This window comes from Loxodonta africana, chromosome 11 (assembly GCF_030014295.1).
Source record: "Loxodonta africana isolate mLoxAfr1 chromosome 11, mLoxAfr1.hap2, whole genome shotgun sequence".
NCBI classification, from domain to species: Eukaryota; Metazoa; Chordata; class Mammalia; order Proboscidea; family Elephantidae; genus Loxodonta; species Loxodonta africana.
Window position 1 is genome coordinate 14739707 of NC_087352.1, and position 23724 is coordinate 14763430.

The window sequence follows — 23724 nt, forward strand, 5'->3', positions numbered from 1 at the left end:
CACCCTTTGAGACCCCAGAGACTGTGGACCCACCCTCTGAGACCTAGGCAGCTCGTCTCCCGCGCTCCTTCCAACAGTTCTTGGAGGACAACAGATGTAGCTCCTTTGGTCTGTTTCCTGCCTACAGAATTCCAAGAGGCAGACAGCGTTCTTTCCTTTCACTATTTCTCTGTCCCCTTCAGTCTAAGCTAATGGGTTTTCTGCTGTGGTAACTGATTAGATCTATCAGCCACAGGCTTAATCTCTTTAACAAAAGATTGTGTAGCCACATCCTTGGTGAACATTCTAGGCCGCATGTCCTTAGTTTGTACAACAGAATTTTCCAAATCATTAAGATTTGTTTTCATTTTGCACAGTTCATTTTTTAAGTCCATCTCCTTCCTCTTGCATTTTACTATAAGCAGCAAAGAGAAACTACGCAGCCCCTTTAAGACCTATCTGGCTTAGAAATCTCCTCAGCAAAATATCCAACTTTCTCACTTAGAGGTTCTCTCTTCCACCAAACATTTGAACATAATTCAGACAAGTTCTTTGCCACGGCATAAAAAGTATTGCTCTTCCTTCATTGCTTGATCATATGATTATCATTTTCTTTTAAAGCTTCACCAGAAGCACATTTAACGTCCACATTTTTAGCAACATTCTATTGGTGGCGCCATATGCATTCTCTAAGAAGATACCTTCTGTGTAGCTCTCCCCCCTTCCTTCCGTGCCCTCACCAGAATCGCCTCGGACATACACAACTCTACCAACAGCCTCTTTAAGGCAACCTAGGCTTTTACTATTAGACCTCCACCCATTACTCCATTCCAAAACCACTTCCACATTTTAGGTATCTGTTAGAGCAGCATCTCCACTTCTCTGTATTAAACTCTGTCTTAGTTATCTAGAGTTGCTATAATAGGAAAACCACAAGGGGGTGGCTTTAACAAACAAATGTATTTTCTCACAGTTTAGGAGGCTAGAAGTCTGAATTCTAGCCAGCTCTAGGGGAAGGCTTTCTCTCTGTCAGCTCTGGAGGAAGGTCCTTGTCTCTTTTAGCTTCTGGACAATCTTCATGTGGCCTGGCATCTCTCTTCCCCCATCTCTGCTTCTCCCTTGCTTGTTTAATGTCTTCCATATCTCAAAAGGGAAACCCTGGTGGCACAGTGGTTAAAAGCTACAGCTGCTAACCAAAAGGTCAGCAGTTTGAATCCACCAGGCACTGCCTGGAGACTATGGGACAGTTCTACTCTGTCCTATAGAGTGGCTGTGAGTCGCAATTGATTCGACGGCAAGGGGTTTAGTTTTTTGTTTTTTTATATCTCAAAAGAGATTAACTCAAGACACATCCTACACTAATCCTGTTTCATTAACATAACAAAAACAACCCATTCCCAAATGGGATTATAACACAGGCACAGAGGTTAGGATTCACAACACATATTTTTGGGGAACACAATTCAATCCATAACATCCATCGACGGGTGAGTGTTTACTTCTACAAGCTGTGCCACATCCATACAGTAGAATAAACCCATTGCAATGAGTCTATTCTGACTCAGAGCGATCCTACAGACAGAGTAGAACCGCCCTGTAGCGTTTCCAAGGCTGTAAATTTTTACAGAAGCAGACTGCCACATCTTTCTCCTGTGGAGCAGCTTGTGGTTCCAACTGCCGACCTTCCTGTTAGCAGTCGAGCGCTGAACCACTCAGAAATAAAAAGGAACAAACTGGTGATACGTGCAATTGCATGGGTGTTACGGACTGAATTGTGTCCCCTAGGAATTTCTGTCAACTTGGCTAGGCCGTGATCCCCAGTATTATGTGGCTGTCCACCATTTTGTCATCTGATGTGATTTTCCTGTGTGTTGTAAGTCCTACCTCTATGATGTTAATGAGGCAGGATTAGAGGCAGTTATGTTAATGAGGCAGGTCTCCACGTACAAAATTAGGTTGTGTCTTATGTCAGTCTCTTTTGAGATACAAAAGAAAGAAGCCAGCAGAGAGACATGGGGATTTTATACAACGAAAAAACAAGAGCCAGGAGAATAGCGCATCCTTTGGACCTGCGGTCCCTGAGCTGAGAAGTTTCTTGATGACAAGGACCTTCCCCTAGAACCAGCAGAGAGAGAAAGCCTTCCCCTGGAGCTGGTACCCTGAATTCGGCCTCCTAGACTATGAGAGAATAAATCTCTCTTCACTAAAGCCATTCATCTGTGGTATTTCTGTTATAGTAGCACTAGATGACTAAGACACAGGACACATGGGTGATCTCAGAATTGGCAGCTGAGGGAAGCCAGACAAAGCACAACACATACTGTACGATTATTGCATTTATATACAACTCCAGAAACTCCAAACAAATTTACGGTGACAGAAAGCACACCGGGGGGTGCCAGGGAACAGGGAAGAAGCAGGAGGGAGGAATTACCAAGGGTCGTGGGGGTGATACTCATGATCATTGTCTTGATGGTGGTGATGGTTTCACAGGTGGAGGCACATGGCAAAATTCATCCGATCTTACACTTCAGTTATGTGTACTTTTGTGTATATTAATTTTTTTTAAAAAAGCAGCAAAAAAGCAGCAGGACATGAGAAGGCAGAGGGGGACAGGAGCTGGCTGAACAGACACAGGGAATACACTGTGCAGAGGAGCGTGCCGTCTCATTAGGGGGAGAGCAGCTAGGAGTATATAGCAAGGTGTATATAACATTTTGTATGAGAGGCTGACTTAATTTGTAAACTTTCACATGAAGCACAATAAAAAAAAAAAGGCAGCAGAACATTATGAATAGTAGGAGCGCCCCCTTGTCTAAGTGCCTGGGTGTACGTGTGTACGTTCTGCACTGGCAGAGAAAGGCCTGTAAGTATCCGAGCCAGCAGTCCACAGTCAGAGCTGGCAGTCAGGAGTAAGACTTTGGGGAGCGACGTGGAGGGTTTTGTTGTGAGCGTATAATGCATCTCTGGGCTATCTGATTTGTACACAACTACCGCTTGTCACAATTATATACCATTTACAATTATGAACAGTGTTGCCCAGGCAGGTGAGGGGGCGCGGGGGCCAGCCTCCTGACCTGGCCTTCGGCCTTCGGCTCCAGCTCATCTCAGCCATGTGAGGCGAGGGCGTGTCTACACCAGCCCACACCTTCCTTACCGTCTTGTGTATCAACAAGAAGTCCTTCTTATGGGCACAGAACGCCTTCTTAAACAGTCTCTTCTCCATGGGGGTCCAGATGTCCGAACCTGTCGGAGAACATAGCCACGGGAGGGGAACACGTCTCCTTCTGGGCCACAGCCGTGGCTGAATGCAGACCACCCTCCTCTCTAAAGCTGCAGTTCACTGGGCACCATCTATGTGGCCAGCACCCTGCCGAGCCCTTTACTTGCTTTATCACATACCACCAGCTGCTGTGGAGTCGACTCCAACTCATGGTGACCCTATGCGTGTCAGAGTAGAAACGTACTCCACAGCGTTCCTGATGGCTGATTTTTTCAGAAGTAGATCGCCAGGCCTTTCTTCCAAGGCGCCTCTGGGTGCACTCAAAACTCTAACCTTTCAGTTAGCAGCTGAGCACATTAACTGTTTGCACCACCCAGGGACTCCTTTACCTCATACAATCCTCACGAAAACCCTAGGAAGTAGGGACCATTACTATCCCCACTCTATGGATGCAGCAACTGAGGCTTCCATAGGTTAAGGACTTGCCAAGGGCAAGTGGGTGCCCCAGGCCATCTGAATCCAGGGCTGCTGTTGTCAACTGCTGAGCCTGGGCCCACCTCCACCTCTCCCTGCCAAGGGCCTCTCCAGCCCAACTGTGCGGAGTGCTTGGGAGAACCTGCTGGGAAAGGAGGAAGGTGCGATCTACCCAGAAGAAAACAGTGCCCACTGGGGCACCCAGGAGAGAACAGACCCTTCCAGAAAGGCGGGCAAGGAGAACTCCGGGAGGCACACAAGCCAAGGATGCCAGTGGAGCTGACTGGTTCACAGGGGTCTCAGCTAGGCCCAGACTGTCCTGCCAGCTTTTCTCCAATCACCTGTGTAACGATAGTCAGCGAGCGGATGAGTCTGCGACTTCTGGGGTCCCCTGAGCAGGAGCATCTCCAGGGCAATCTGGAACAAAAGAAATTGCAGGTGACTTACTGAGGGAGGGATGGTGAGGAGGAGAACTGTCTTCACGCTTTCACTGATTTGAAAAATATTTAAAGCCCTCCCTAAGTCATTCCCCAACCCATGGCTACTCAAAGTGGGGCCCACTGGCTGGCCAGCAGCCTGTAAACTGTTACCTGTAAATCGACTACAACACTAACCATGAGTCCAGGTGACTTTTTTTTCAAAGCAAGACTTTTTCAATGAAGGAAACAGCGTATGGACTCATCCTGGTACAAGGTCCTTATCTCATCAGCGTAGCACTACCCTTGCCCTCTGTCCCATTTCAGTTTCTTTATAGCACTGCTCATTATCTAATGATATATTATTTTACATTTTTCCTGTTTTGACTCCCCTCGTAAGATGTAAGCCCCATGAGGGCAGGGGTTTTATCTCACTCACCAGTGTAACTCCAGTTAGGACTGGCTAGGTAATCCCAAGTGCAAAATGAATATATGGGGTCCCCTGTTCAAACGTTAAGAATTTCAGCAGAACAGTAAGCTGAGCATAGGGTCCTGTGTGACTGTACATGTCGCACACCTGTGAAGCCGGCCCTGATCCCAGGGCCTATGACCTTAGAGATCACACATACCAAACCTAACCAAACCAGTTCCAACTCAGAGTGATCCTATTGGACAGAGCAGAGCTGCCCCATAGGGTTTCCAAGGCTGTAATCTTTACAGAAGCAGACCGCCACATCTTTCTCCTGTGGAGCAGCTGGTAGGTTCAAACCGCCAACCTTCTGGTTAGCAGCCAAGCGCTTAACCACTGCACCACCAGGGCTCCTCACGGCATACACACTTCTCCAATAAAGACTTGTTGATTACTCTGCTGAGCACCTCCTACGTGCTAGGCGCTGTGTCCCAACTCAATTGAAAACAGGACTGTGGCACTGGCTCTCAAGTCCGTAACATGGGTGACATGATTTTTCCTCCCCCCACCACTCAGAGACTTTTATTTTCTAAACCTCAAAAATGGTGAGGAGAGCCATGGCATTTATGTTTTCACACATGGATTTTGAATCAAAGGATAAAGTTCAAACAGCAACACCTAAAAAATATACATATGGTTACATATGTAGGTATGTAACACGTGTATAGGTGTGTGTATGTGCATACAAATGTATGTATGTGTACATACAGGTATGTGTGTACATGCATAACCAAACATCTCGAAAGGTTGATTTTCTGGGTTTGAAGAATTAGGATCACAGTCTTGTGGAACATCTTGGTCAGCTGACATAATGTAGTTCATAAACTTATGTTCGACATCCTAGTCTGGTGAGTAGCATCTGGGGTCTTAAAAGCTTGTGAGCAGCCATCTAAGGTACAACCAATGGTCTCTATTTCTCTGAAGCAAAAGAGAAAGACGAAAACCAAATACTCAGAGAAGAAACTAGTCTATAGGACAAATAGTCTACACAAACCACAACGTCATCTACCCTGAGACCGGAAGAACCAGGTGGTGTCCAGTACTACCACCAACTGTTCTGTTCAGGGCCACAAAAGACGGACCCTGATAGAATGAGAGAAAAATGTGGAACAGAGCTCAAATTATTCTTTAAAAAGTCCAGACTTACTGTACCGGTTGAGACTGGGGGACTCCCAAGACTATCGCCCTTAAATACCCTTTAAACCTTGAACCAAAACTATCCCTGAGGTCACCTTTTAGCTAAATAACAGACTGGCTCATAAAATAAAGGATATCACACGTGAGCCCTGCATTCCTTTAAAAAATCATCTATATGCAACCAAACGGTCAACAATTACTCTAAAGCAAAGATAATAAGAAGGTAAGGGGGTTAGGGAAACTAGATAACTGGAAAAGGAACAACCTGAATGGAAATAATGAGAATGTTGACATATTGTGAAAAACGTAACCAATTATCACTGAACAATTTGAGTAGAAAATTGTTAAATGGGAACCTAATTTGCTGTGTAAACTTTCACCAAAAACACAAAAAAATATTATTTAAAAAAAGAGGCTCAATATACAAACCAGATGAATGCAGGACCTGAGTTGGGTCTACCAAAAAAAAAAAAAACAACCAAACCCGTTGTCATCAAGTCAATTTGACTCATTGCGACCCTACAGGACACAGCAGAGCTGCCCCCATAGGGTTTCCAAGAAGTGGCTGGTAGATTCGAACTGCCAACCTTTTGGTCAGCAGCCAGGTTCTTAACCACTGCACCACCAGGGCGTCTTCCCCAGAGGCTCCGAGAAATTTCTGAAGACCTTGGTGCTATTGTTGTTGCCCTGATCAAAAATCATTTGTTGTTGATAGGTGCCCTCGAGGTGATTCCAACTCACAGCAACCCCAAGTGACAGAGCAGAACGGTTCATAGGGTTTTCTAAACTGTAATCTTTATGGGAGCAGACTGCCAGGTTTTTCTCCCACAGAGCTGTTGATGGGATCAAACTGCCAAGCCTACCTGAAGTGAGCCCATATCTGAGCATTTCTCCTGCAGTTCACAAGGAGCAGGCCAATCCCAAGACTACCAGGGAGAAGGACGGCTGGCCCTACCTTAGCTTTCGGTAGCTGTAAGCCCCCAAGCAGATGGCACACAGCCTGTATCTGGAAGCCCCACCCCAGAGAGCAGAAAGTCCCCCAAGGCTCCTCCAAGCCAGCCAGCCCCCGTCCCGCCTCACCTGGACGTTGCCCTGGGCCTCGTGCAGGCAGTGCAGCGCAAGTTCCAGGTTCGTGCCCCCTCCTGGCATCACGCTGGAGCAAGCCACGTTGCAGAGCTCTGTCACTGTCCACGAAGACCAAGCCGCCCCAGCAAGGTGGGAGAAAGGAGTGAGCAAGTGTGAGCAAGGGAAGAAACCTTACCAGAGAGCACAGAGAAAACCCAATGGCGGCCAGTCGATTCCGACTCACAGTGGCCCTGTGCATGACAGGGTAGAACTGTACTCCATGGGGTTTTCAAGGGCTGATTTTAACCATTTGCACCCACCACCCTGGAACTCCTACAGGGGAGCCCTGGTGGTACAGTGGTTAAGTGCTCGGCTGCTAACTGAAAGGCTAGAGGTTAAACCTGCTAGCTGCTCCATGGGAGAAAGATGTGGCACTCAGCTTCTGTAAAGATTACACACCTGGAAACCCTGTGGGGCAGTTCTACTCTGTCCTGTAGGATTGCTGTGAGTCGGAATCGACTTAATGGCAGTGGGTCTGGGCCTCCTACATTGAGTCTACTCCCCATACTGTATTTCATGATTTAATTTTTAATAACTTTATATACAATCTCAAAGTCTGTGTCCTTAAACAAGCGAATGAAATCCACTCGTGCTTATTATTTATATACTGTTGTATTTGCTCCTTCTTATTTCATATTTACTATTTGTACTCTCTGGCACTGTATCACCCTTTTCCTTCCTCCACCTGTGCAGGTTTCATGCAGCATACTTGTATTTCTCATCTATAAAAAACAAAAACCAGCTGCCATCCAGCCGACCCTGACGCACAGATACGCCATGTGTGGCAGAGTAGAACTGTGCTCCATAGGGTTTTCAAGGGCTGATTTTTCAGATGCAGATTGCCAGGCCCTTCTTCTCGAACTGCCAGCCCTTCAGTTAGCAACTGAGTGTGTTAACTGTTTGCACCATCAGGGATGGGAGGCCTCCTTTGACCTGCTCTATCTCACATCACAGGTGAGGCGGGTTGAGTAAAAGGAGGACAAAGAGAAAGGTGGTCCTGTCACCTGCTCTGGACACTGACCAGCTACCTTGTGAGTGAGAAGCAGGGGCAGGGAGCCCTGCATGGGACAGGCAATACTGGGAAGAGGTTAGCAGCCAACAGGGGACACTACTTCTTGGTCCAGGTGAGAACTGGGAGGAGAAACTCCCTGGAGGTGGAAATCTGACCCCCGAGCCTCAGCCACCTCGATCCTGCGTTTCCAGGTTGGTCATCACGTCTCCCCACGGCTTCCAGACCAGAGCGGCTAGGTGTTCATCAGCAACAGCCAGAGACCTCTCCTGGAGCTCCGGAATATCAGCCTGAAACCGGCTTCCTATGTTGATGTGTCTGAAATGCAACCACACACAGACATGCAGGACACATCAATGTGACTCGGACCGGGGTAAGATTGGGTGTTCCCTCAAAGAAGAAACCAGTCTACAGGACAAATAGTCTACATGAACCACAGCTTCATCTACCCTGAGACTAGAAGAACTAAATGGTGCCCAGCTACTACTACAAACCGTCCTGATCAGGGCCACAACAGTTGGACCTGACAGAATGGGAGAAGAATGTAGAACAGAACCCCAGATTCTGAAAAAAAAAAAAAAAAAAAAACAGAGAAACCACACTTACTGGACCAGTTGAGACTGGAGGACTCCCCGAGGGTATTGCCCTGAGATAGTCTTCAAACCTTGAACTGAAACTACCCCCTGAGGTCACCCTGTAGCTAAATAACAGACTGGCTCAAAAAATAAGGAGTAACACCCTGTATGACGGGATATTCATTACGAAAATCACCTATATGAGAGCAAATGGTCAACAATGACTTGGAAACAAAGATAAGAATATAAGTGGGCAGGGAAACCAGACCGTAGGAGGCAGGACAGCCAGAAACAGAAATAACGAGAATGCTCAGCGTTGTGAAGAATATAGCCAGTGTCACTGAACAACTTGTGTAGAAACTGTTGAATGGGAACCTAAACTGCTATGTGAACCTTCACTGAAAACACAACTATCATTTAAAAATAAAAAGATGGGGTGCTCTGTGTGCCTGTCCTTGGGCAGCATCCCTCCTCTGTGGGGCATCTCCAGCACTCCAGGCATGTCTCACAGGCAACAGACATACACAGGTATTTCAGAAACCTGATCAAGGACACTTCTTCAGGCATCTCTTTTGCAGCCCAGGACACGGAAAGCACACGCTAACATCTGGCACGTTTGTACATCCAGGGCCACACCTATCTAGCCACCTCCTATGGGTGCTTGCTAGTCTTGCACTGAGCCATCACCAATTCTGTTAGAACCCCAGGGTCTGGGGCATTCTGCCCCCATGAGCCCAACCGTGGTATATCTGGACAGAAGAAATACTGGGGGAACTCCCTGAATGTACCCGGGAGAAATCCCCTGCTTCCCTGCTAGGATGGCTCTGTTGCTGGACCTGACCCCCTGTGATGAAGGGGACCTTGTGAAAACTGACACTGGAATCCAAATGGGGTGAAATCACCCCACTTTGGGGAGGACCCTCAGGCTCTAAGTCTGCTCCACTCACGGTTCAATGCTGATCTTGGTGTCGTCCTTCACCACACAGATGCCAAAAGAACCATCCACTGGATCTAGAAAACATCCAAGGAAAAGCCTCAAGGAGGCTGGCTCGTAAGGATCCACAGGCCCCCTCTGCCTGCATTAGGGGACACAGAGGACAGCAGGCTCTTTAAAACTGCATGCAATAGGGAAGGGTGGGGCTTTTAAAATGCCGGAGTAGGGAGCTCTGCGGGCCCTCTTCCCACCAAAACAACTGAACTGGCGAACAGGATAAAAAAATAATAATTTCAAGTCTCTGGAAATTCCCCTAAGGGTACATAGCAAATGGAGAAACACTCATTCAAGAGCGTCAACTGAATCCCAGTAAGAACAGCGAGAGTCTGTGGCTTTTGAGCCAGGACCTGCTCTCTTACCCTCAGCTCCACATCACAGAAGTTCTACCCTGAGGGCTCTACCTCAGCTATGTGTGGCCAAAGAAATGGGGCTATGTCTCCCCAGCTCCCAGGCTGGAATTATGGCTTCACCGCAGGAAGAGCAGGCTGCTGGTGGTGCTTCTCACTCCCCAGCCTCATACTGCAAAAGCTCTAGCCCAAGCACACGTGGCTTAGAGGACTTGAGGACTTTTTTTGCCGACCCAGCTCCCACTCTTATGGTGGAAGATCTACCCCAGGCATGAACGGCCAAGAATACTAGGACCCCAGTTGTCCCTGTCCAAGCTCACTCACAGGGTGGAGGTTCCCTGAAGAAAGGGGCAAACTAAGAGGACCAGGGGCTACCACCCCGACCCAGTACCCACTCACAGAGGGAGGGAGGAGCCACTCTGGGAAAAGCCCCTGCCCCCAGCTCCAGTGCAGTGGTGTACGACTCTATTCAGGGGAAAGTAGGTCACAAGGATGAAGAGCTTCACAGCTATGGCTGAAGCAACTGGCTTTATTTGGTACAGAGTATGGTGAACTCCACGTCAAAGGGCACTGTTGTAAACAATGGAGATCCTGGTAGAGCACAATTAAGAGGAAGCTGGTAGCTCCATGATACCGCAAAACGGCAGAGCAGCCAGAAGTTTAATGGAGAACCAGGGAAAGCGGCAGCCAAGAAGTGCCCTCCTGGGGCCACAGTCAGACCTGGGGGTCAGGAAGGCTGGGCGCATGCGCTGGCCTGCGCTACTCAGGAGCCATCGGAGCAGGACGCAAGGCAGATGAAAATGCTTCCCCCAAACTGCACACAGATTATCAAACTGGGTGGAAGCCTTGCTGGCGCAGAGGCTTAAACATGACCTCTGGCCAAAAAGTGAATGCACAATAAGCTACTCAAGCCAGCTACAATTTCTAGGAAACCAGGCTTAACAATAAAATCACACTCTTCTTTGGCAGCCTGGAGTACTAAGTGCATGTCTAAGGCTCTACTGAGGAGAGAAGCCACCTCCAAGATGCTAGTGCCTAGCTGAATATGGGGCAAAAACATAACACCCCTGACCTGTGATAGCAGCCTCCAAGCCACACATACATTCAATGACAAAGAGTAAAAATCCGACTGGCCAAGGAGACTCAAGTACAACCTTAGAACTATAAAATGTTTATGCTTACCCAGGGGCATACCCTAGGAGCCAAGCTAAAAGACAAAAAGAAGCAGGGAAATCTGAGCATGAATATCGGAGGATGTACACCATGGGGGAAATAGACCTTGCGGGATTAGTTCAGCCAAGGTAATAAACAAAGACACAAAAGACCAAGAAAACTCTCAGGGAAGGGAGATCAATATTCAAAACTGCTAAAATATATTATCTAAAATGCCTAGTTTACAATAAAAATATATGAGCTATGAAAAGAAATAGGAAAATGTGACCCTTACACAAAGAAAAAAAAAATGGAAGCAATAGAAAATGCCTTTGAAGGGGCCCGGATGTTAGACTTAACAAAGACTTCAAAGCAGCTATTATACAAATGTTAGGAAACCATGCTTAATGGAGTAAAGTGAGGTATGATGACAATGTCTCATGAAATAGAGAATATCAATACAAAGACAGAAATTATAAAAAAGTACCAGAAAGAAAATCTACAGTTAAAATATATAATAGCCAAAATGAAAAATTCACTAGAGGGGCTCAAGAGCAGATGTAAGCTTGCAGAAGAAATAATCTGCAAACATAAAGATATACCTATAGAGATTATACAATTTGAAGAACAGAGAGAAAAATGAATGAAGAAAAATAAACAGAACCTTGGGAAAATATGGGACACCTTCAAGCACACCAACATACATGTAAGGTGAAATCAGAAGGAGAGGAGAAAGTGATAGAAAAAATATTTGAAGAAATAATGGCTAAAAATTTTTCAAAAATTAAAATTAAATATTATGCTCGTCAAAAAACTTTATCAAAAAAGTAAAAAGAGAACATACAGACTGGGAAAAAATCTTTGGCAACAACATATCTGACAAGGATCTAATCTCTAAAATATATAGAATACTTCAACAACAAAAAGACAATTCAATCAAAAAATAGGCCGAGGACATGAACAGACACTTCACCAAAGGGGACATTCAGGCAGCTAAGAAACACATGAAGAGATGCTCACAATTATTAGCCATTAAAAAAAAAAATCCCTATGTTGGCATCTCCTGCCTGGAGGGGAGATGAGAGGGTGGAGGGGGTTAGAAGCTGGAGAAATGGACACGAAAAGAGAGAGCGGAGGGAGAGAGTACACTGTCTCATTAGGGGGAGAGTAATTGGGAGTGTGTAACAAGGAAAAAAAAATTTTTCTTTTTTTCTTAACAAGGCATGTATGGGTTTTTGTGTGAGAGACTGACTTGATTTGTAAACTTGAAGCACAATAAAAATTATTAAAAAAAAAATCCATTGCCGTTGAGTCAATTCCAATTCATAACAACCCTGTAGTACAGGGCAGAACTGCTCCATATGGTTTCCAAGGCGTGCCTGGTGGATTCAAACTGCCAACCTTTAGGTTAACAGCCATAGCTCTAAACCACTATGCCACCAGGTTTTCCAATTAGCCCTTAGAGAGATGTAAATCAAAACTACAATGAGATAACTTATTTCACCTCCACAAAATGGCACTGATCAAAAAAGCAGAAAACAACAAATGCTGGTGAGGTTGTGGGGAGATTGGAACTCTTACACACTGCTGGTGGGGTTGTAAAATGGTATAACCACTACGGAAAACAGTATGGGGCTTCCTCATTACAGAAACAGAAATACCTTATGATTCATCAATCCCACTCTTCAGTATACACCCTGGAGATATAAGAGCTGTGACACAAACAGACACAGGCCCACCCACGTTCACTGAAGCATCATTCATACAACAGCAAAAAGATGGAAACAACCTAAGTGCCCATCAACAGAAGAATGGATGAACAAATCAAGGTACATACATACAATGGAATACTGCGCAACTATAAAGAACAATGATGAGACTGCAAAACATCTCGTAACATGCATCAATCTGGAGGACATTATGCTGAATGAAATAAGTCAATCACAAAAGGACAAATCCTGTATGGCCTCACTTTTATAAAAAGTCAAGAATAGGTATACACACAGAAAACAATCTTGAAAGTAAGTAAGGACTCATCACGTATAAGGGAATGCCAACAAGATGAACAGCTGACTTCTCAACAGAAACAACGGCAGTCAGAAGGCAGTGGGATATTCAAAGAGATGCAAGTAAAAACTGTCAACCAAGAATTTTATACTCAACAAACTATCTTTCAAAAATGAAGCTGAAATAAGACATTCCCAGAAAAAGAAAATTTTAGGGAATTTATTGTTAGCAGACTTGCCTTACAAGAAACAAAGATGCAAAATTTTTTGGCAATAAAATGGAATGAAGTACTGATATAAGCTATAACATGGATGAACCTTGAAAACATTATGCTAAGTGAAAGAAACCAGTCACAAAGGACCACATATTCTATGACTCCATTTTTACAAAATGTTCAGAATAGGCAAATCCACAGAAACAGAAAGTAGATTAGTGGTTGGTTACCTAGGGCACGAAAAGGCAGGAATGAGTGACTGCTAACGAGTATAGGATTTTCTTTTGGGGTGATGAAAATGTACTAAAACTGATTGTGGTGGTGGAGGTTGTACAACTCTGTGAACATACTAAAAACCATAGAATTGTACACTTTAAAGGGGTGAATCGTACAGCCTATGAGTTACATCTCAATAAAGCTAATTTTAAAAAATGCTAAAAAAAAAAAAGTTCTCTAGGATGAAAGCAAGTGATACCAGACAGTAATTTGAATCCACATGGAAAAAAAAAGAGAGAGCAGTGGCAAATAAAATTATGTAGACAATTACAAAAGGCAGCATAATTACACTTTCTGCCCTTCATTCTCTTAAATTATTTAAAATTAACTGCATAAAATAGTACATATTATGGACCTCCAAAATATAAAAGTGTAATATATTTGACAGTAACAAAACAAAAGAGGCAAACGGAAACAAACCTGTACTGGAGTAAAGAAATGACACCAGATGGTAACTTGAATCCACAGGAACAAATGAAGAGTATCAAAAATGATAAATAAGAAGGTAGATATAACAAACTATAAATATATGAGTCAGAATTGACAGCAGACAACAACAGTAACAACATAAATATATGCCTACTTTTCCTTTACTGGCTTTTTAAAATGACATAAAGTAATAATTACGACAAGGAGCTCTGGCTGCATGACAGTTAAGCACTCAGTTGCTAACCAAAGGTTTGTGGTTCAAACCTACCCACCGAGTCCATGAGAGAAAGACTGGCAATCTGTTCCCGTAAAGATTACGACCCTGAAAACCCCATGGAGCAGTTCTACTGTCACACAGGGTCACTCCGAGTGGAAATCTAACAACGGCACCTAACAACAACAACAGCCACTGTCACAATGTAGTGTGAGGTTTCTAGTACATACAGATGCAATGTGTATAAAAATAATAACACCACAAAGGGAAGAGAACCACTACGGAAGACAACACAGCGCCTCCTTAAAAAGCTAGAAATAGAAGTACCATACAATCCAGCAGTCCCACTCCTGGGAATAGATCCTACAGAAATAAGGGCCCTCACATGAGTAGACATATATGCACACTCATATTCATTACAGCATTATTTACAAAAGCAAAAAGATGGAAACAACCTAAAAGTCCATCAACAGATGAATGGATAAACAAATTATGGTACATAAAAAAAAAAAAAATACTATGAAACGATTAAGAACAATAACAAATGTGCAAAACATCTCACAAAATGGATGAATGTGGAGGACATTAGTCTGAGTGAAATAAGTCAATCACAAAAGGACAAATATTGTATGAGACCACTATTACAAAAACTCAAAGGTTTACACACATAAAGAAACAATCTTTGATGGTTACAAGGGTGGGGAGGGGTAAGGAGGGAAAAACACTAGATAGTAGACAAGTCTTAACTTTGGTAAAGGGAAAGACAACATACAATATAGGCGAAGTCAGCACAACTTGACCAAGGCAAAGTCATAATAGCTTCCTAGGCACATCCAAACACCTTGAGGGACTGAGTTACTGGAGCTGAAGGCTGGGGACCATTGTCTTGGGGGACAGCTAGGTCAACTGGCATAACAGCTCATAAAGAAAATGTTTTACATCCTACTTTGGTGAGTAAGTATCTAGAGTCTTAAAAGCTTGTGGGCTGCCATCTAAGATACATCTATTGGTCCCATCTCGTTCAGAGCAAAGGAGAATACAGAAAACCAAACACACAAGGAAAATATCACTCCAAAGGATTAATGGAGCACATGAACCACAGCCTCCACCAGCTTGAGCCTAGAACTAGATGGTGCCCAGCTACCACCACCAACCACTCTGACAGAGATCACAATAGAGGGCCCCGAAAAGAGGAGGAGAGAACTGTAGAACAAAATTCAAATTGACAAAAAAAGACCAGACTTACTGGTCTGAGAGAGACTGGAGGAACCCCTGAGACTATGGCCCCCTGACACCCTGCTAACTCAGAACTGAAGCCACTCCAAAGCCCACCTTTCAGCCAAAGAGTAGACAGGCCTAGAAAACAAACTAACACACGTGAGGAACATGCTTCTTGGTTAGATCAAGTATACAAGACCAAATGGGCAACACCTGCCCCGCCCAAAAGCAAAGAGGAGAAGGCAGCAAGGGACAGGAAAACTGGATGACTGGACACAGGGAACCAAGCGTAGAAAGAGAGAGTGTGCCAACACATTGTGGGGACTGCAACCAATGTCACAAAACAATTCATGTATAAATTTTTGAATGAGAAACTAATTTGCCCTGTAAACTTTCACCTAAAGCACAGTAAAATTTTTTTTTAAAAGGGGTAAAGAGAGAGAATAAAGCTATACAGGCATATTGTTTCATTGTTGTTAGCTGCCATTCAGTTGGCCCCCAACTCATGGAAACCCCATGCACAACAGGATTGGACCGTGGTGATGCAAAGGGTTTTCACTGGCTGATTTTTTGGAAGTAGATCACCAGGCCTTTCTTCCTAGTGTCTTAGTCTAGAAGCTCTGCTAAAACCTGTTCAGTATCACAGCAACCTGCAAACCTCCACTGACAGGTGGTGGCTGCATAATGTTTTTATATCTCACTGTAATTAAGTTAGTATGCATCTAAAGTACATTTTAAAGATATATACTGTTAATCCTAGAGCAACCACTAAGACCAAACCCACTGCCATCGAGTCAGTTCCAACTCATAGCAACCCTACAGGACGGAGTACAACTGCCCCGTAGAGTTTCCAAGGAGCACCTGGCGGATTTGAACTGCCGACCTCTTGGTTAGCAGCCATAGCACTTAACCACTACGCCACCAGGGTTTCCAAGCACTAAGAAGATGACTTAAAAAACAGTGAAAAGATCATTAAAGGAATTAAAATGTTTCACTAGAAAATAAATCACTTAATGCAAAAGAAAGCAGTAAAAGAGGGACATAGTAAAAAAAAAAAAAAAGACATGAGACAAAGAAAACAAAAAGCAAAATGGCAGCTGTAAAGCCAACCATATCAATAACAAAACTAAATATAAATTGATTACACAATCCAATCAAAAGCCAGTGACTGTCAGATTGGGTTAAAAGAAAACAAAAAAAAAAGATCCAACTAATGCTGTCTATAGGAGACAATTTAGATTCAAAGATACATACAGGTTGAACATAAAAGAATGGGAAAAGACGTATCATGCAAACAACAATCAGAAAAGCACTGAAGTGGCTATACTAATATCAGACAAATTAGATTTTAAAACAAAATATTACTACAGATGAAAAGAAACATCATACTGATAGAGAGGTTAGGTCATTAGGTATATATAACAATTACATATGCATCTAACAACAAAGTCTCAAAATACATGAAGCAAAAACTGACAAAATTGGAGGGTAAAATAGACAACTGGCAGTAATAGTTGGAAATTTCAATATCTTCAATAATGGAAAGAATAACTAGGCAGAAGATCAACCAAGAAACAGAAGACCTAAGCGACACTATAAAACCAATGGGATCTAACAGACATTGATAGAATATTGCCCTCAACGTCAGTAGAATATACTTTCTTCTTGAGTGCACACGGAACATTCTCCAGGACAGACTATATTGTCCTAGGCCATAACTCACCCAAAACCAAACCCACTGCTATTCAGTGAATTCTGATTCATAGGGTTTCCCATAGGGTTTCCAAGGCTGTTCATCTCTACAGAAGCAGATTGCCACAGCTCTCTCCCACGGAGCCACTGGTGATTTCGAACTGCTGACCTTTCAATTAGCAGTCGATCATTCTAACCACCGCACCACCAGGGCTCCTTGGCCATAAAACACACCCCAATAAATTTAAAGGGATCTGAATAATACAAAAGTCAGTTCTGTGACCACACTGGAATTAAATTAGAAATCAATAACAGAAGGAAATTTAGAAAATCCACTAATATGTGGAAATTAAACAACATACTCCTAAATAATCAATGCATCAAAGAAAAAACACTTTGAGAAAAAAAGAAATACAGCATGCTAAAACTTAGGAGACACAGCTAAAGCATCCTTTTATTCAGCCACAGAAAGGAATGAAGTACTGATACATGCTACAGCATGAATGAACCTAGAAAACATGATGCTGAATGAAAGAAGTCAGACACAAAAGGCCACATATTGTCTGATTCCACTGATATGAAATGTCTAGAATAGGTAAATCTATAGATACAAAAAGCAGATTCAATGCTGCCAGGGGCTGGGGATATGGAAGGATGGAGGGGTGTCCACTAATAAGTGTGGTGCTACTTTTTGGAGTGATCAAATTGCTCTAACGTTAGATTGTGGTGATGGGTGTACAACCCTGTGAATATCCTAAACAAGCATTGAATTGTACACTTTAAGTGGGTGACTTGCATGGTACATGAATTATATTTCAAAAAAGCTCTCTGAAACATCAGAGATGGGCAGAAGAGTGGTCAGGCTAAAAATGGCCTCTATGTTTTCTTTCTGGCTGTAAAACTCTAAGCACCTACAAGACAGCTGGTCCGGAACTGTCCTGGGATACTTCTGAACAGCAACAAGACCCTCAGACCAGGCACATCTACAGGTAAGAGAGCATCGCTGGACCAAATGCTACAGGGGAGAGGGATCTGGTGCCCAGGAGACCTACCACGTGATGTATCCAGAGAGGGGTCAGCCTCACTCACCAAGCACAGTGCTGAAAAGCTTGTCGGGGCCGGCCTGCGTGGCCCTGGAACAGAGGGTGTTGAAGTACAGCCCCGAGCCCTCCCGGATGGGGCTGAGCATCGGGGGCGGTGTGTAGGGGGAGCACTGGAACAAGCCCTTCAGGAGCTGGTCCACCAGGAACACGGGGGACCGTAGGCAGCTCTGGTGGTACCCTCCAGAGCCTGGCTCCCCAAATGTGGATGGTGGAGGAGGGATGAAGAGTGCCTTGGGCTGGGGGCGCTTCTTCCGCTTTCTGTGTTGGCTGCTCTCCTTGCTGTCTCTCTCTTCCTCATCTTTCTCTTGTCCCTGGAGAAGAAGAGTGTTCGGAATCGCAGGTGGTCACACGGCCACCCACCGCACTGCTCAGTCTTGGCAATGGCACCAGAAGGGTGAGGGGATCTGACCACAGAGACAAGAAATCTGACCCACACACCAAGCCTGTCTACTGGAAGCCTGTGGCAAGGATGCTGAGGAGGGCCTGCAGCGCACTGTCCAGGGCCGCCAAGCCAGAGGCAAGCCAGGGACTCTGTGCCTGGGGACATCTGAGGCTGCAGCCTGCACATACACCCATGCCCCTAGGAGGGGCCCCAACTCGGAGGATTCTGGAACTGTGAGAGGACAGTAACGGTTGTTACAATGACCAGCATATAAGGAGTGGGGACCAGGGATGCAGTGGAAGCAACAAAACGACAACAACTCCTGTGAGACAAATGACGGGGTTCAATCATGGACTCAGGTAAACTTCAGGTCCACACACCCTGTCCCCAAGCTCAGCACGATCCTCTCCGGGGGCAGGGGGTCCTCCAGTAAGGGTTGAAGAGACAAGTCCCAAAAGACCCATCCCTTGAACCTGCAGTGCTCTTGCTCACCTCTGAACAATCTCCCCTCCCCTCTGCCAGCCTCCTACCTCTTCATCCTCCAGGTCGCAGCTCCAATGTCCCCTCCTCCAGGAAGCCCTCCCTGACTTCTTCAGGCTGGGTTAGGCGCCCCTCTGACTCCGTCCAACTCTCCCCACTCAACTGGGAACCCCAAGAGGGCAGGACCAGGCTGTCATGGTCATGGCTGTGTCCCCAACACTGCCTAACACAGGCCTGGGCACAGAGGAGACTCAGTGAATGTCAAATGAATGAATGAATGAGTACACCACCTTCTAGAGTCAGGACTTTTGTTGGTGTTTGCTTTGGGTTCTTCCCACAGCTTCCATCAACAGGTGATGAGAATGGGAGAAGCATCCACACCCACCTTAGCCGTGCTCCCTGGGAGCCGTGTCCCTGAGGCCACAGGTACTGACACGGGGATCACCACAGCGGCTGTCGCTGCATTGTCCACGGGCTTCTTGGCTCCTGGGGGGCTCTGATGATCCTCATCTGGCCTCAGCACCTGTCTCAGTGGCTTGCAAAACTCTGAGGCAAACACCTAGACACGGGGGACAGACAGCTCTTAAAGCGAAACTGTAACAACTAACCAGCAGCCATCCAGTTGATGTGGACTCCTGGAGACCGGATGTGTGTCAGAATAGAACCGTGCTCCACAGCGCTTTCAGTGGCTGACTTTTCAGTAGATCATTTTTCAAAGGCATCTCTGGGTGGACTTGAACATCCAACCATTTGTTTAGCATCTAAGCACATTAACCGTCTGCACCACCTGGGGGCTCCGAGAAAAACAGGAGCTGGAGAAAATAAGAGCTGCTCACAAAGACGGTTAGAAAAGCTGTGGCAAACCTCAAGGCAGTTAGCCTGGGAGCAGAGGTCAAACTGAACCCAGCATCCCCCAGGATGCCTCCTTCATCCTGAGATGAATGATCCCCAGATGTTCACTTCCCCCAGCCTGCTGGAAACCCCATCCCCAGAGAACCTGCTGCCCACGCCCCTTCACCTGTTGCTCTTGCTTCCCACGTGGTGATGGCCACTGGTCACTGTGGAAACACATGTGGCTGCTCAGGCCCTTCTCGGTGTAAAACATCTGGCTGCAGTTCTTACAGACGTAAGTGTTCCTTGGCTCTGTCCAGTCGGCAGGACTCCCGTTTTGCTGGTTACTGTGAGCAGACGTGGCAGGAGCGGTGAACAGTAGGATGGGACTCCGTCCCCGATCACTGGGCTTTTGTTGTTGTTCAAGTCTGGTTCCCTGAAAACTCTTGATAAACCCTAAGGAATGCAGGCTAGATCCCCAACGCTTCCCGGCCCCGCCCACGCTCCTCAGGACTGAAAGCACCAGAGCTCACTTACCAGGGCTAGCACATGAACACCACAGGACACCCTTGAGGGGCAGCAGGATGACTTCACTTACCATTCACCCACCACATTCTCGTCCTTCACCGGATGAGGGAGCCTGTAGATATTTCCACCCTGAGGACGAGAGGACAGCTGAGCCAACACCAGAAATGAAGCGGCACGGAAGAGTAAAACTATCAAACACTTAGAAGAAAACACAGGTGGGATTCTTTATGACTCCGGATGCGGCAATGGTTTCTTAGACGATAGCAAAGCACACATACACACAGAATAGACAAATCAGACACCATCAAAATTAAAAACTTTTGGGATTCAAAGAACACCAACAAGAAAGTAAAAAGGCAAGCCACAGAATGGATGACAAATTTTGCTAATCCTAAAAGAGTCCCAGTGGTGCAACAGTTAAGTGCTCAGCCGCTAACCAAAAGTACTGGTAGTTTGAACCCATCCAGCGGCTCCATGGGAGCAAGACCTGGCAATCTGCTTTCATAAAGATTAAAACCCGTTGCCATCGAGTCGATTCTGACTCATAGTGACCCTACAGGACAGAGCAGAACTGCCTCACAGGGTTTCCAAGGAGCGTCTGGTGGATTTGAACCGCCGACCTTTTGGTTAGCAGCCAAACTCTTAACCACTATGCCACCAGGGTTTCCTCCATAAAGATTACAGCCAAGAAAATCCCATGGGGTAGTTCTACTCTGACACATGGGGTCACTAAGAGTCAAAAGTCAACTCGATGGCATCTGGGGTCTTAAAACGCTAGCAAGTGGCCATCTAAGATGCGACAATTGGTCTCAACCCACCTGGAGCACAGGAGAATGAAGAACACCAAAGACACAAGGTAAGTATGAGCCCAAGAGTCAGAATGGGCCACATAAATCAAAGACTACATCAGCCTGAGACCAGAAGAACTAGATGGTGTCCAGCTACGACTGATGACTACCATGACACGGAGCACAACAGAGAATCCCTGAAGGAGCAGGAGAGCAGTGGGATGCAGACCCCAAATTCTAGTAGAAAGACCAGACTTAATGGTCTGACTGAGACCAGAGGGGCCCCAGAGGTCATGGTTCCCAGCCCTTATGTTAGCCCAAGACAGAAACCATTCTCGAAGCCAACTCTTCAGACAGGGGGGGTTAGACTGGACTAAAAGACAGAAAATGATATTGGTGAGGAGTGGGCTTCTTGGATCAAGTAGACACATACGACTATCTGGGCAGCTCCAGTCTGGAGGGGAGATATATAAGCCAAGGGGGACAGAAGCCGGCTGAATGGACAAAGAAACACAGGGTGGAGAGAGGGAATGTGCTGTCTCATTATGGGGAGAGCAACTAGGGGTATACAGCAAGGAGTATATAAGGTTTTGTATGAGAGACTGACTTCATGTGTAAGCTTTCACTTAAAGCACAATAAAAATTAAAAAAAAAAAAAAGGTCAACTTGGTGGCACCCAACAACAGCAATATATCTGATAAGGGACTTGTATCCAGAATATATAAAGAACTCTTACCAAACCAAACCCATCGCTATAGAATCGATTCTGATTCATAGTGACCCAATAGGCAAGGTAGGACTGCCCTGTAGAGTTTCTAAGCCTGTAATCTTTATGGCACCAGACTATCACATCTTTCTCCCACAGAGTGGCTGGTAGATTTGAACCAGTGACTTTTCGGTTGGCAGCCGAGCACTTAACCACTGCGCCACCAGGGCTCCTTAAGAATTCTTACAGCTCAATAATAAAAAGACATATAACCCAATTAAAAAACAGGCAAAGGATCTGACTAGACATTTCTCCAAGAACACAAACAGATGGCCAACAAGGACGTAAAAAGATGTTCGACATCATCAGCCATTAGGGAAATGCAAATCAAAAACACAATGAGATACCACTTCATCCCTACTAGGACAGCTAGAACGATAATAATAATAAAAACAAATAATAATAAGTGCTGGTGAGGATGTGGAGAAACTGCAACCTTTATACACCGCTAGTGGGAATGTAAAGTGGTGCAGCCGCTGTGGATAACAGTCTCGCAGCTCCTCAAAAGATTAAACAGAGAGCTCATCTTGGAAACCCTGATTCAGCAAGTCTGCTCCAAGACGTATATCCAAGAGAAATGAAAACATATATCCTCACGAACACTTGTACAGGAACGTTCACAGCACCATTATTCGCAACAGCCCAGAAGCGGAATCAACTCAAACGTCCGTCAATGGTTGAGCGAGTAACTAACGTGGTACGCCCACATCGTTATGCAGCCATAGAGAGGAATGGTGTTCTGACACACGCTACCACGTGGGTGAACCATGAAAACATGATGCTGAGTGAAGTCAGTCACTCACAAAAGACCAAGTGTTGCATGATTCCACTTATATGAAATGTCCAAAACAGGCAAATCTATAGAGACAGAAAGTAGATTTGCAGTTGCCAGGGACTGAGGGAGACAGAAGGGAGGGTGTTGGGTGACGAGGGCTCAGGGGTGTGGAGTTTCTTTTCAGGGTGAGGAAATATTCTAAACTTGATTGTGGTTATGGATGCACAACTCTGAAAATGTACTAAAATCAACTGCATTTACATTTCATTGTAAACTGTGTGGTATGTGAATGTGGTTGTTGTTGTTGGGTGCCATCAAGTTGATTTCGACTCACAGCAACCCACATGACAGAGCAGAACTGCCTCATAGGGTTCTCTAGGCTGTAATCTTTACCGGAGCAAATCGCCAGATCTTTCTCCTGGAGCCAATGGGTGGGTTCAAACTGCCAACCTTTTGATTAGCAGCTCAGTACTTAACCACTGCACCACCAGGGCTCCTGTGTGAGTAACCAAAAAACCCCACTGCCGTAGAGTCGATTGCGACTCACAGCAACCCTGTAGGACACGGCAGAACTGCCCCACAGGGTTTCCAAGGCTGTGATTTTCACAGAAGCAGACTGCCACATTCTTCTCCGTGAAGCGGCTCGTAGGTTTATGCTGCTGAACTTTCTGTTAGCAGCTGAGCACTTAACCACTGTGCCACCAGAGCTCCTTCCATGTGACTAATAAAGCTGTTTTTAAAAAAAGAAGAGGTAGCTGTGGGATGGCAGGAGGGTGCTGGACTTGGTGTCACGAGAGAGCTCGCCACCTATGTCACTAAAGGAAGTGGCTGAACCTCTCTAAGCCCAGGACTTCAGAGCGCTATGTATGAAGGGACTAAGTGTGCAGGGCAGGGTCAGGCAAAGGGTGGGACCCCAACGAGACTTGCGGGATCCATGGCTAAGAATGAGAAGATATGTGCCCATTTCATGCAGGAATATTTAAGGGAGGGGGATCTCTATCTTTACATCCTCTGAAGATTTTAAGGAGGCAAATACAAAAGCAAGCAAGCAAAGAGAGCTTAGTGACAACAAAACAACACACAGTGTTTCTGACAACTCTGTAAAGTCCTCATTCTGTTTT

General features: G+C 45.4%; 1 protein-coding gene across 2 annotated transcripts in view; it reads right to left on the minus strand.

The window, feature by feature from the left end:
- ZNF541 (zinc finger protein 541) overlaps positions 1–23724 on the minus strand; it is a 43651-nt gene that overhangs the window by 5511 nt on the left and 14416 nt on the right. For both annotated transcript variants that reach the window (XM_064293916.1, XM_064293915.1), the window contains 9 exons: positions 20345–20403; positions 19934–20093; positions 19301–19474; positions 18040–18364; positions 9355–9418; positions 8008–8150; positions 6779–6882; positions 4018–4093; positions 3137–3225 (listed from right to left, as the gene is read on the minus strand). In XM_064293916.1, coding sequence (XP_064149986.1) covers positions 3137–3225; positions 4018–4093; positions 6779–6882; positions 8008–8150; positions 9355–9418; positions 18040–18364; positions 19301–19474; positions 19934–20093; positions 20345–20403 — 1194 coding nt within the window. The remainder of the gene's footprint in view (positions 1–3136; positions 3226–4017; positions 4094–6778; positions 6883–8007; positions 8151–9354; positions 9419–18039; positions 18365–19300; positions 19475–19933; positions 20094–20344; positions 20404–23724) is intronic.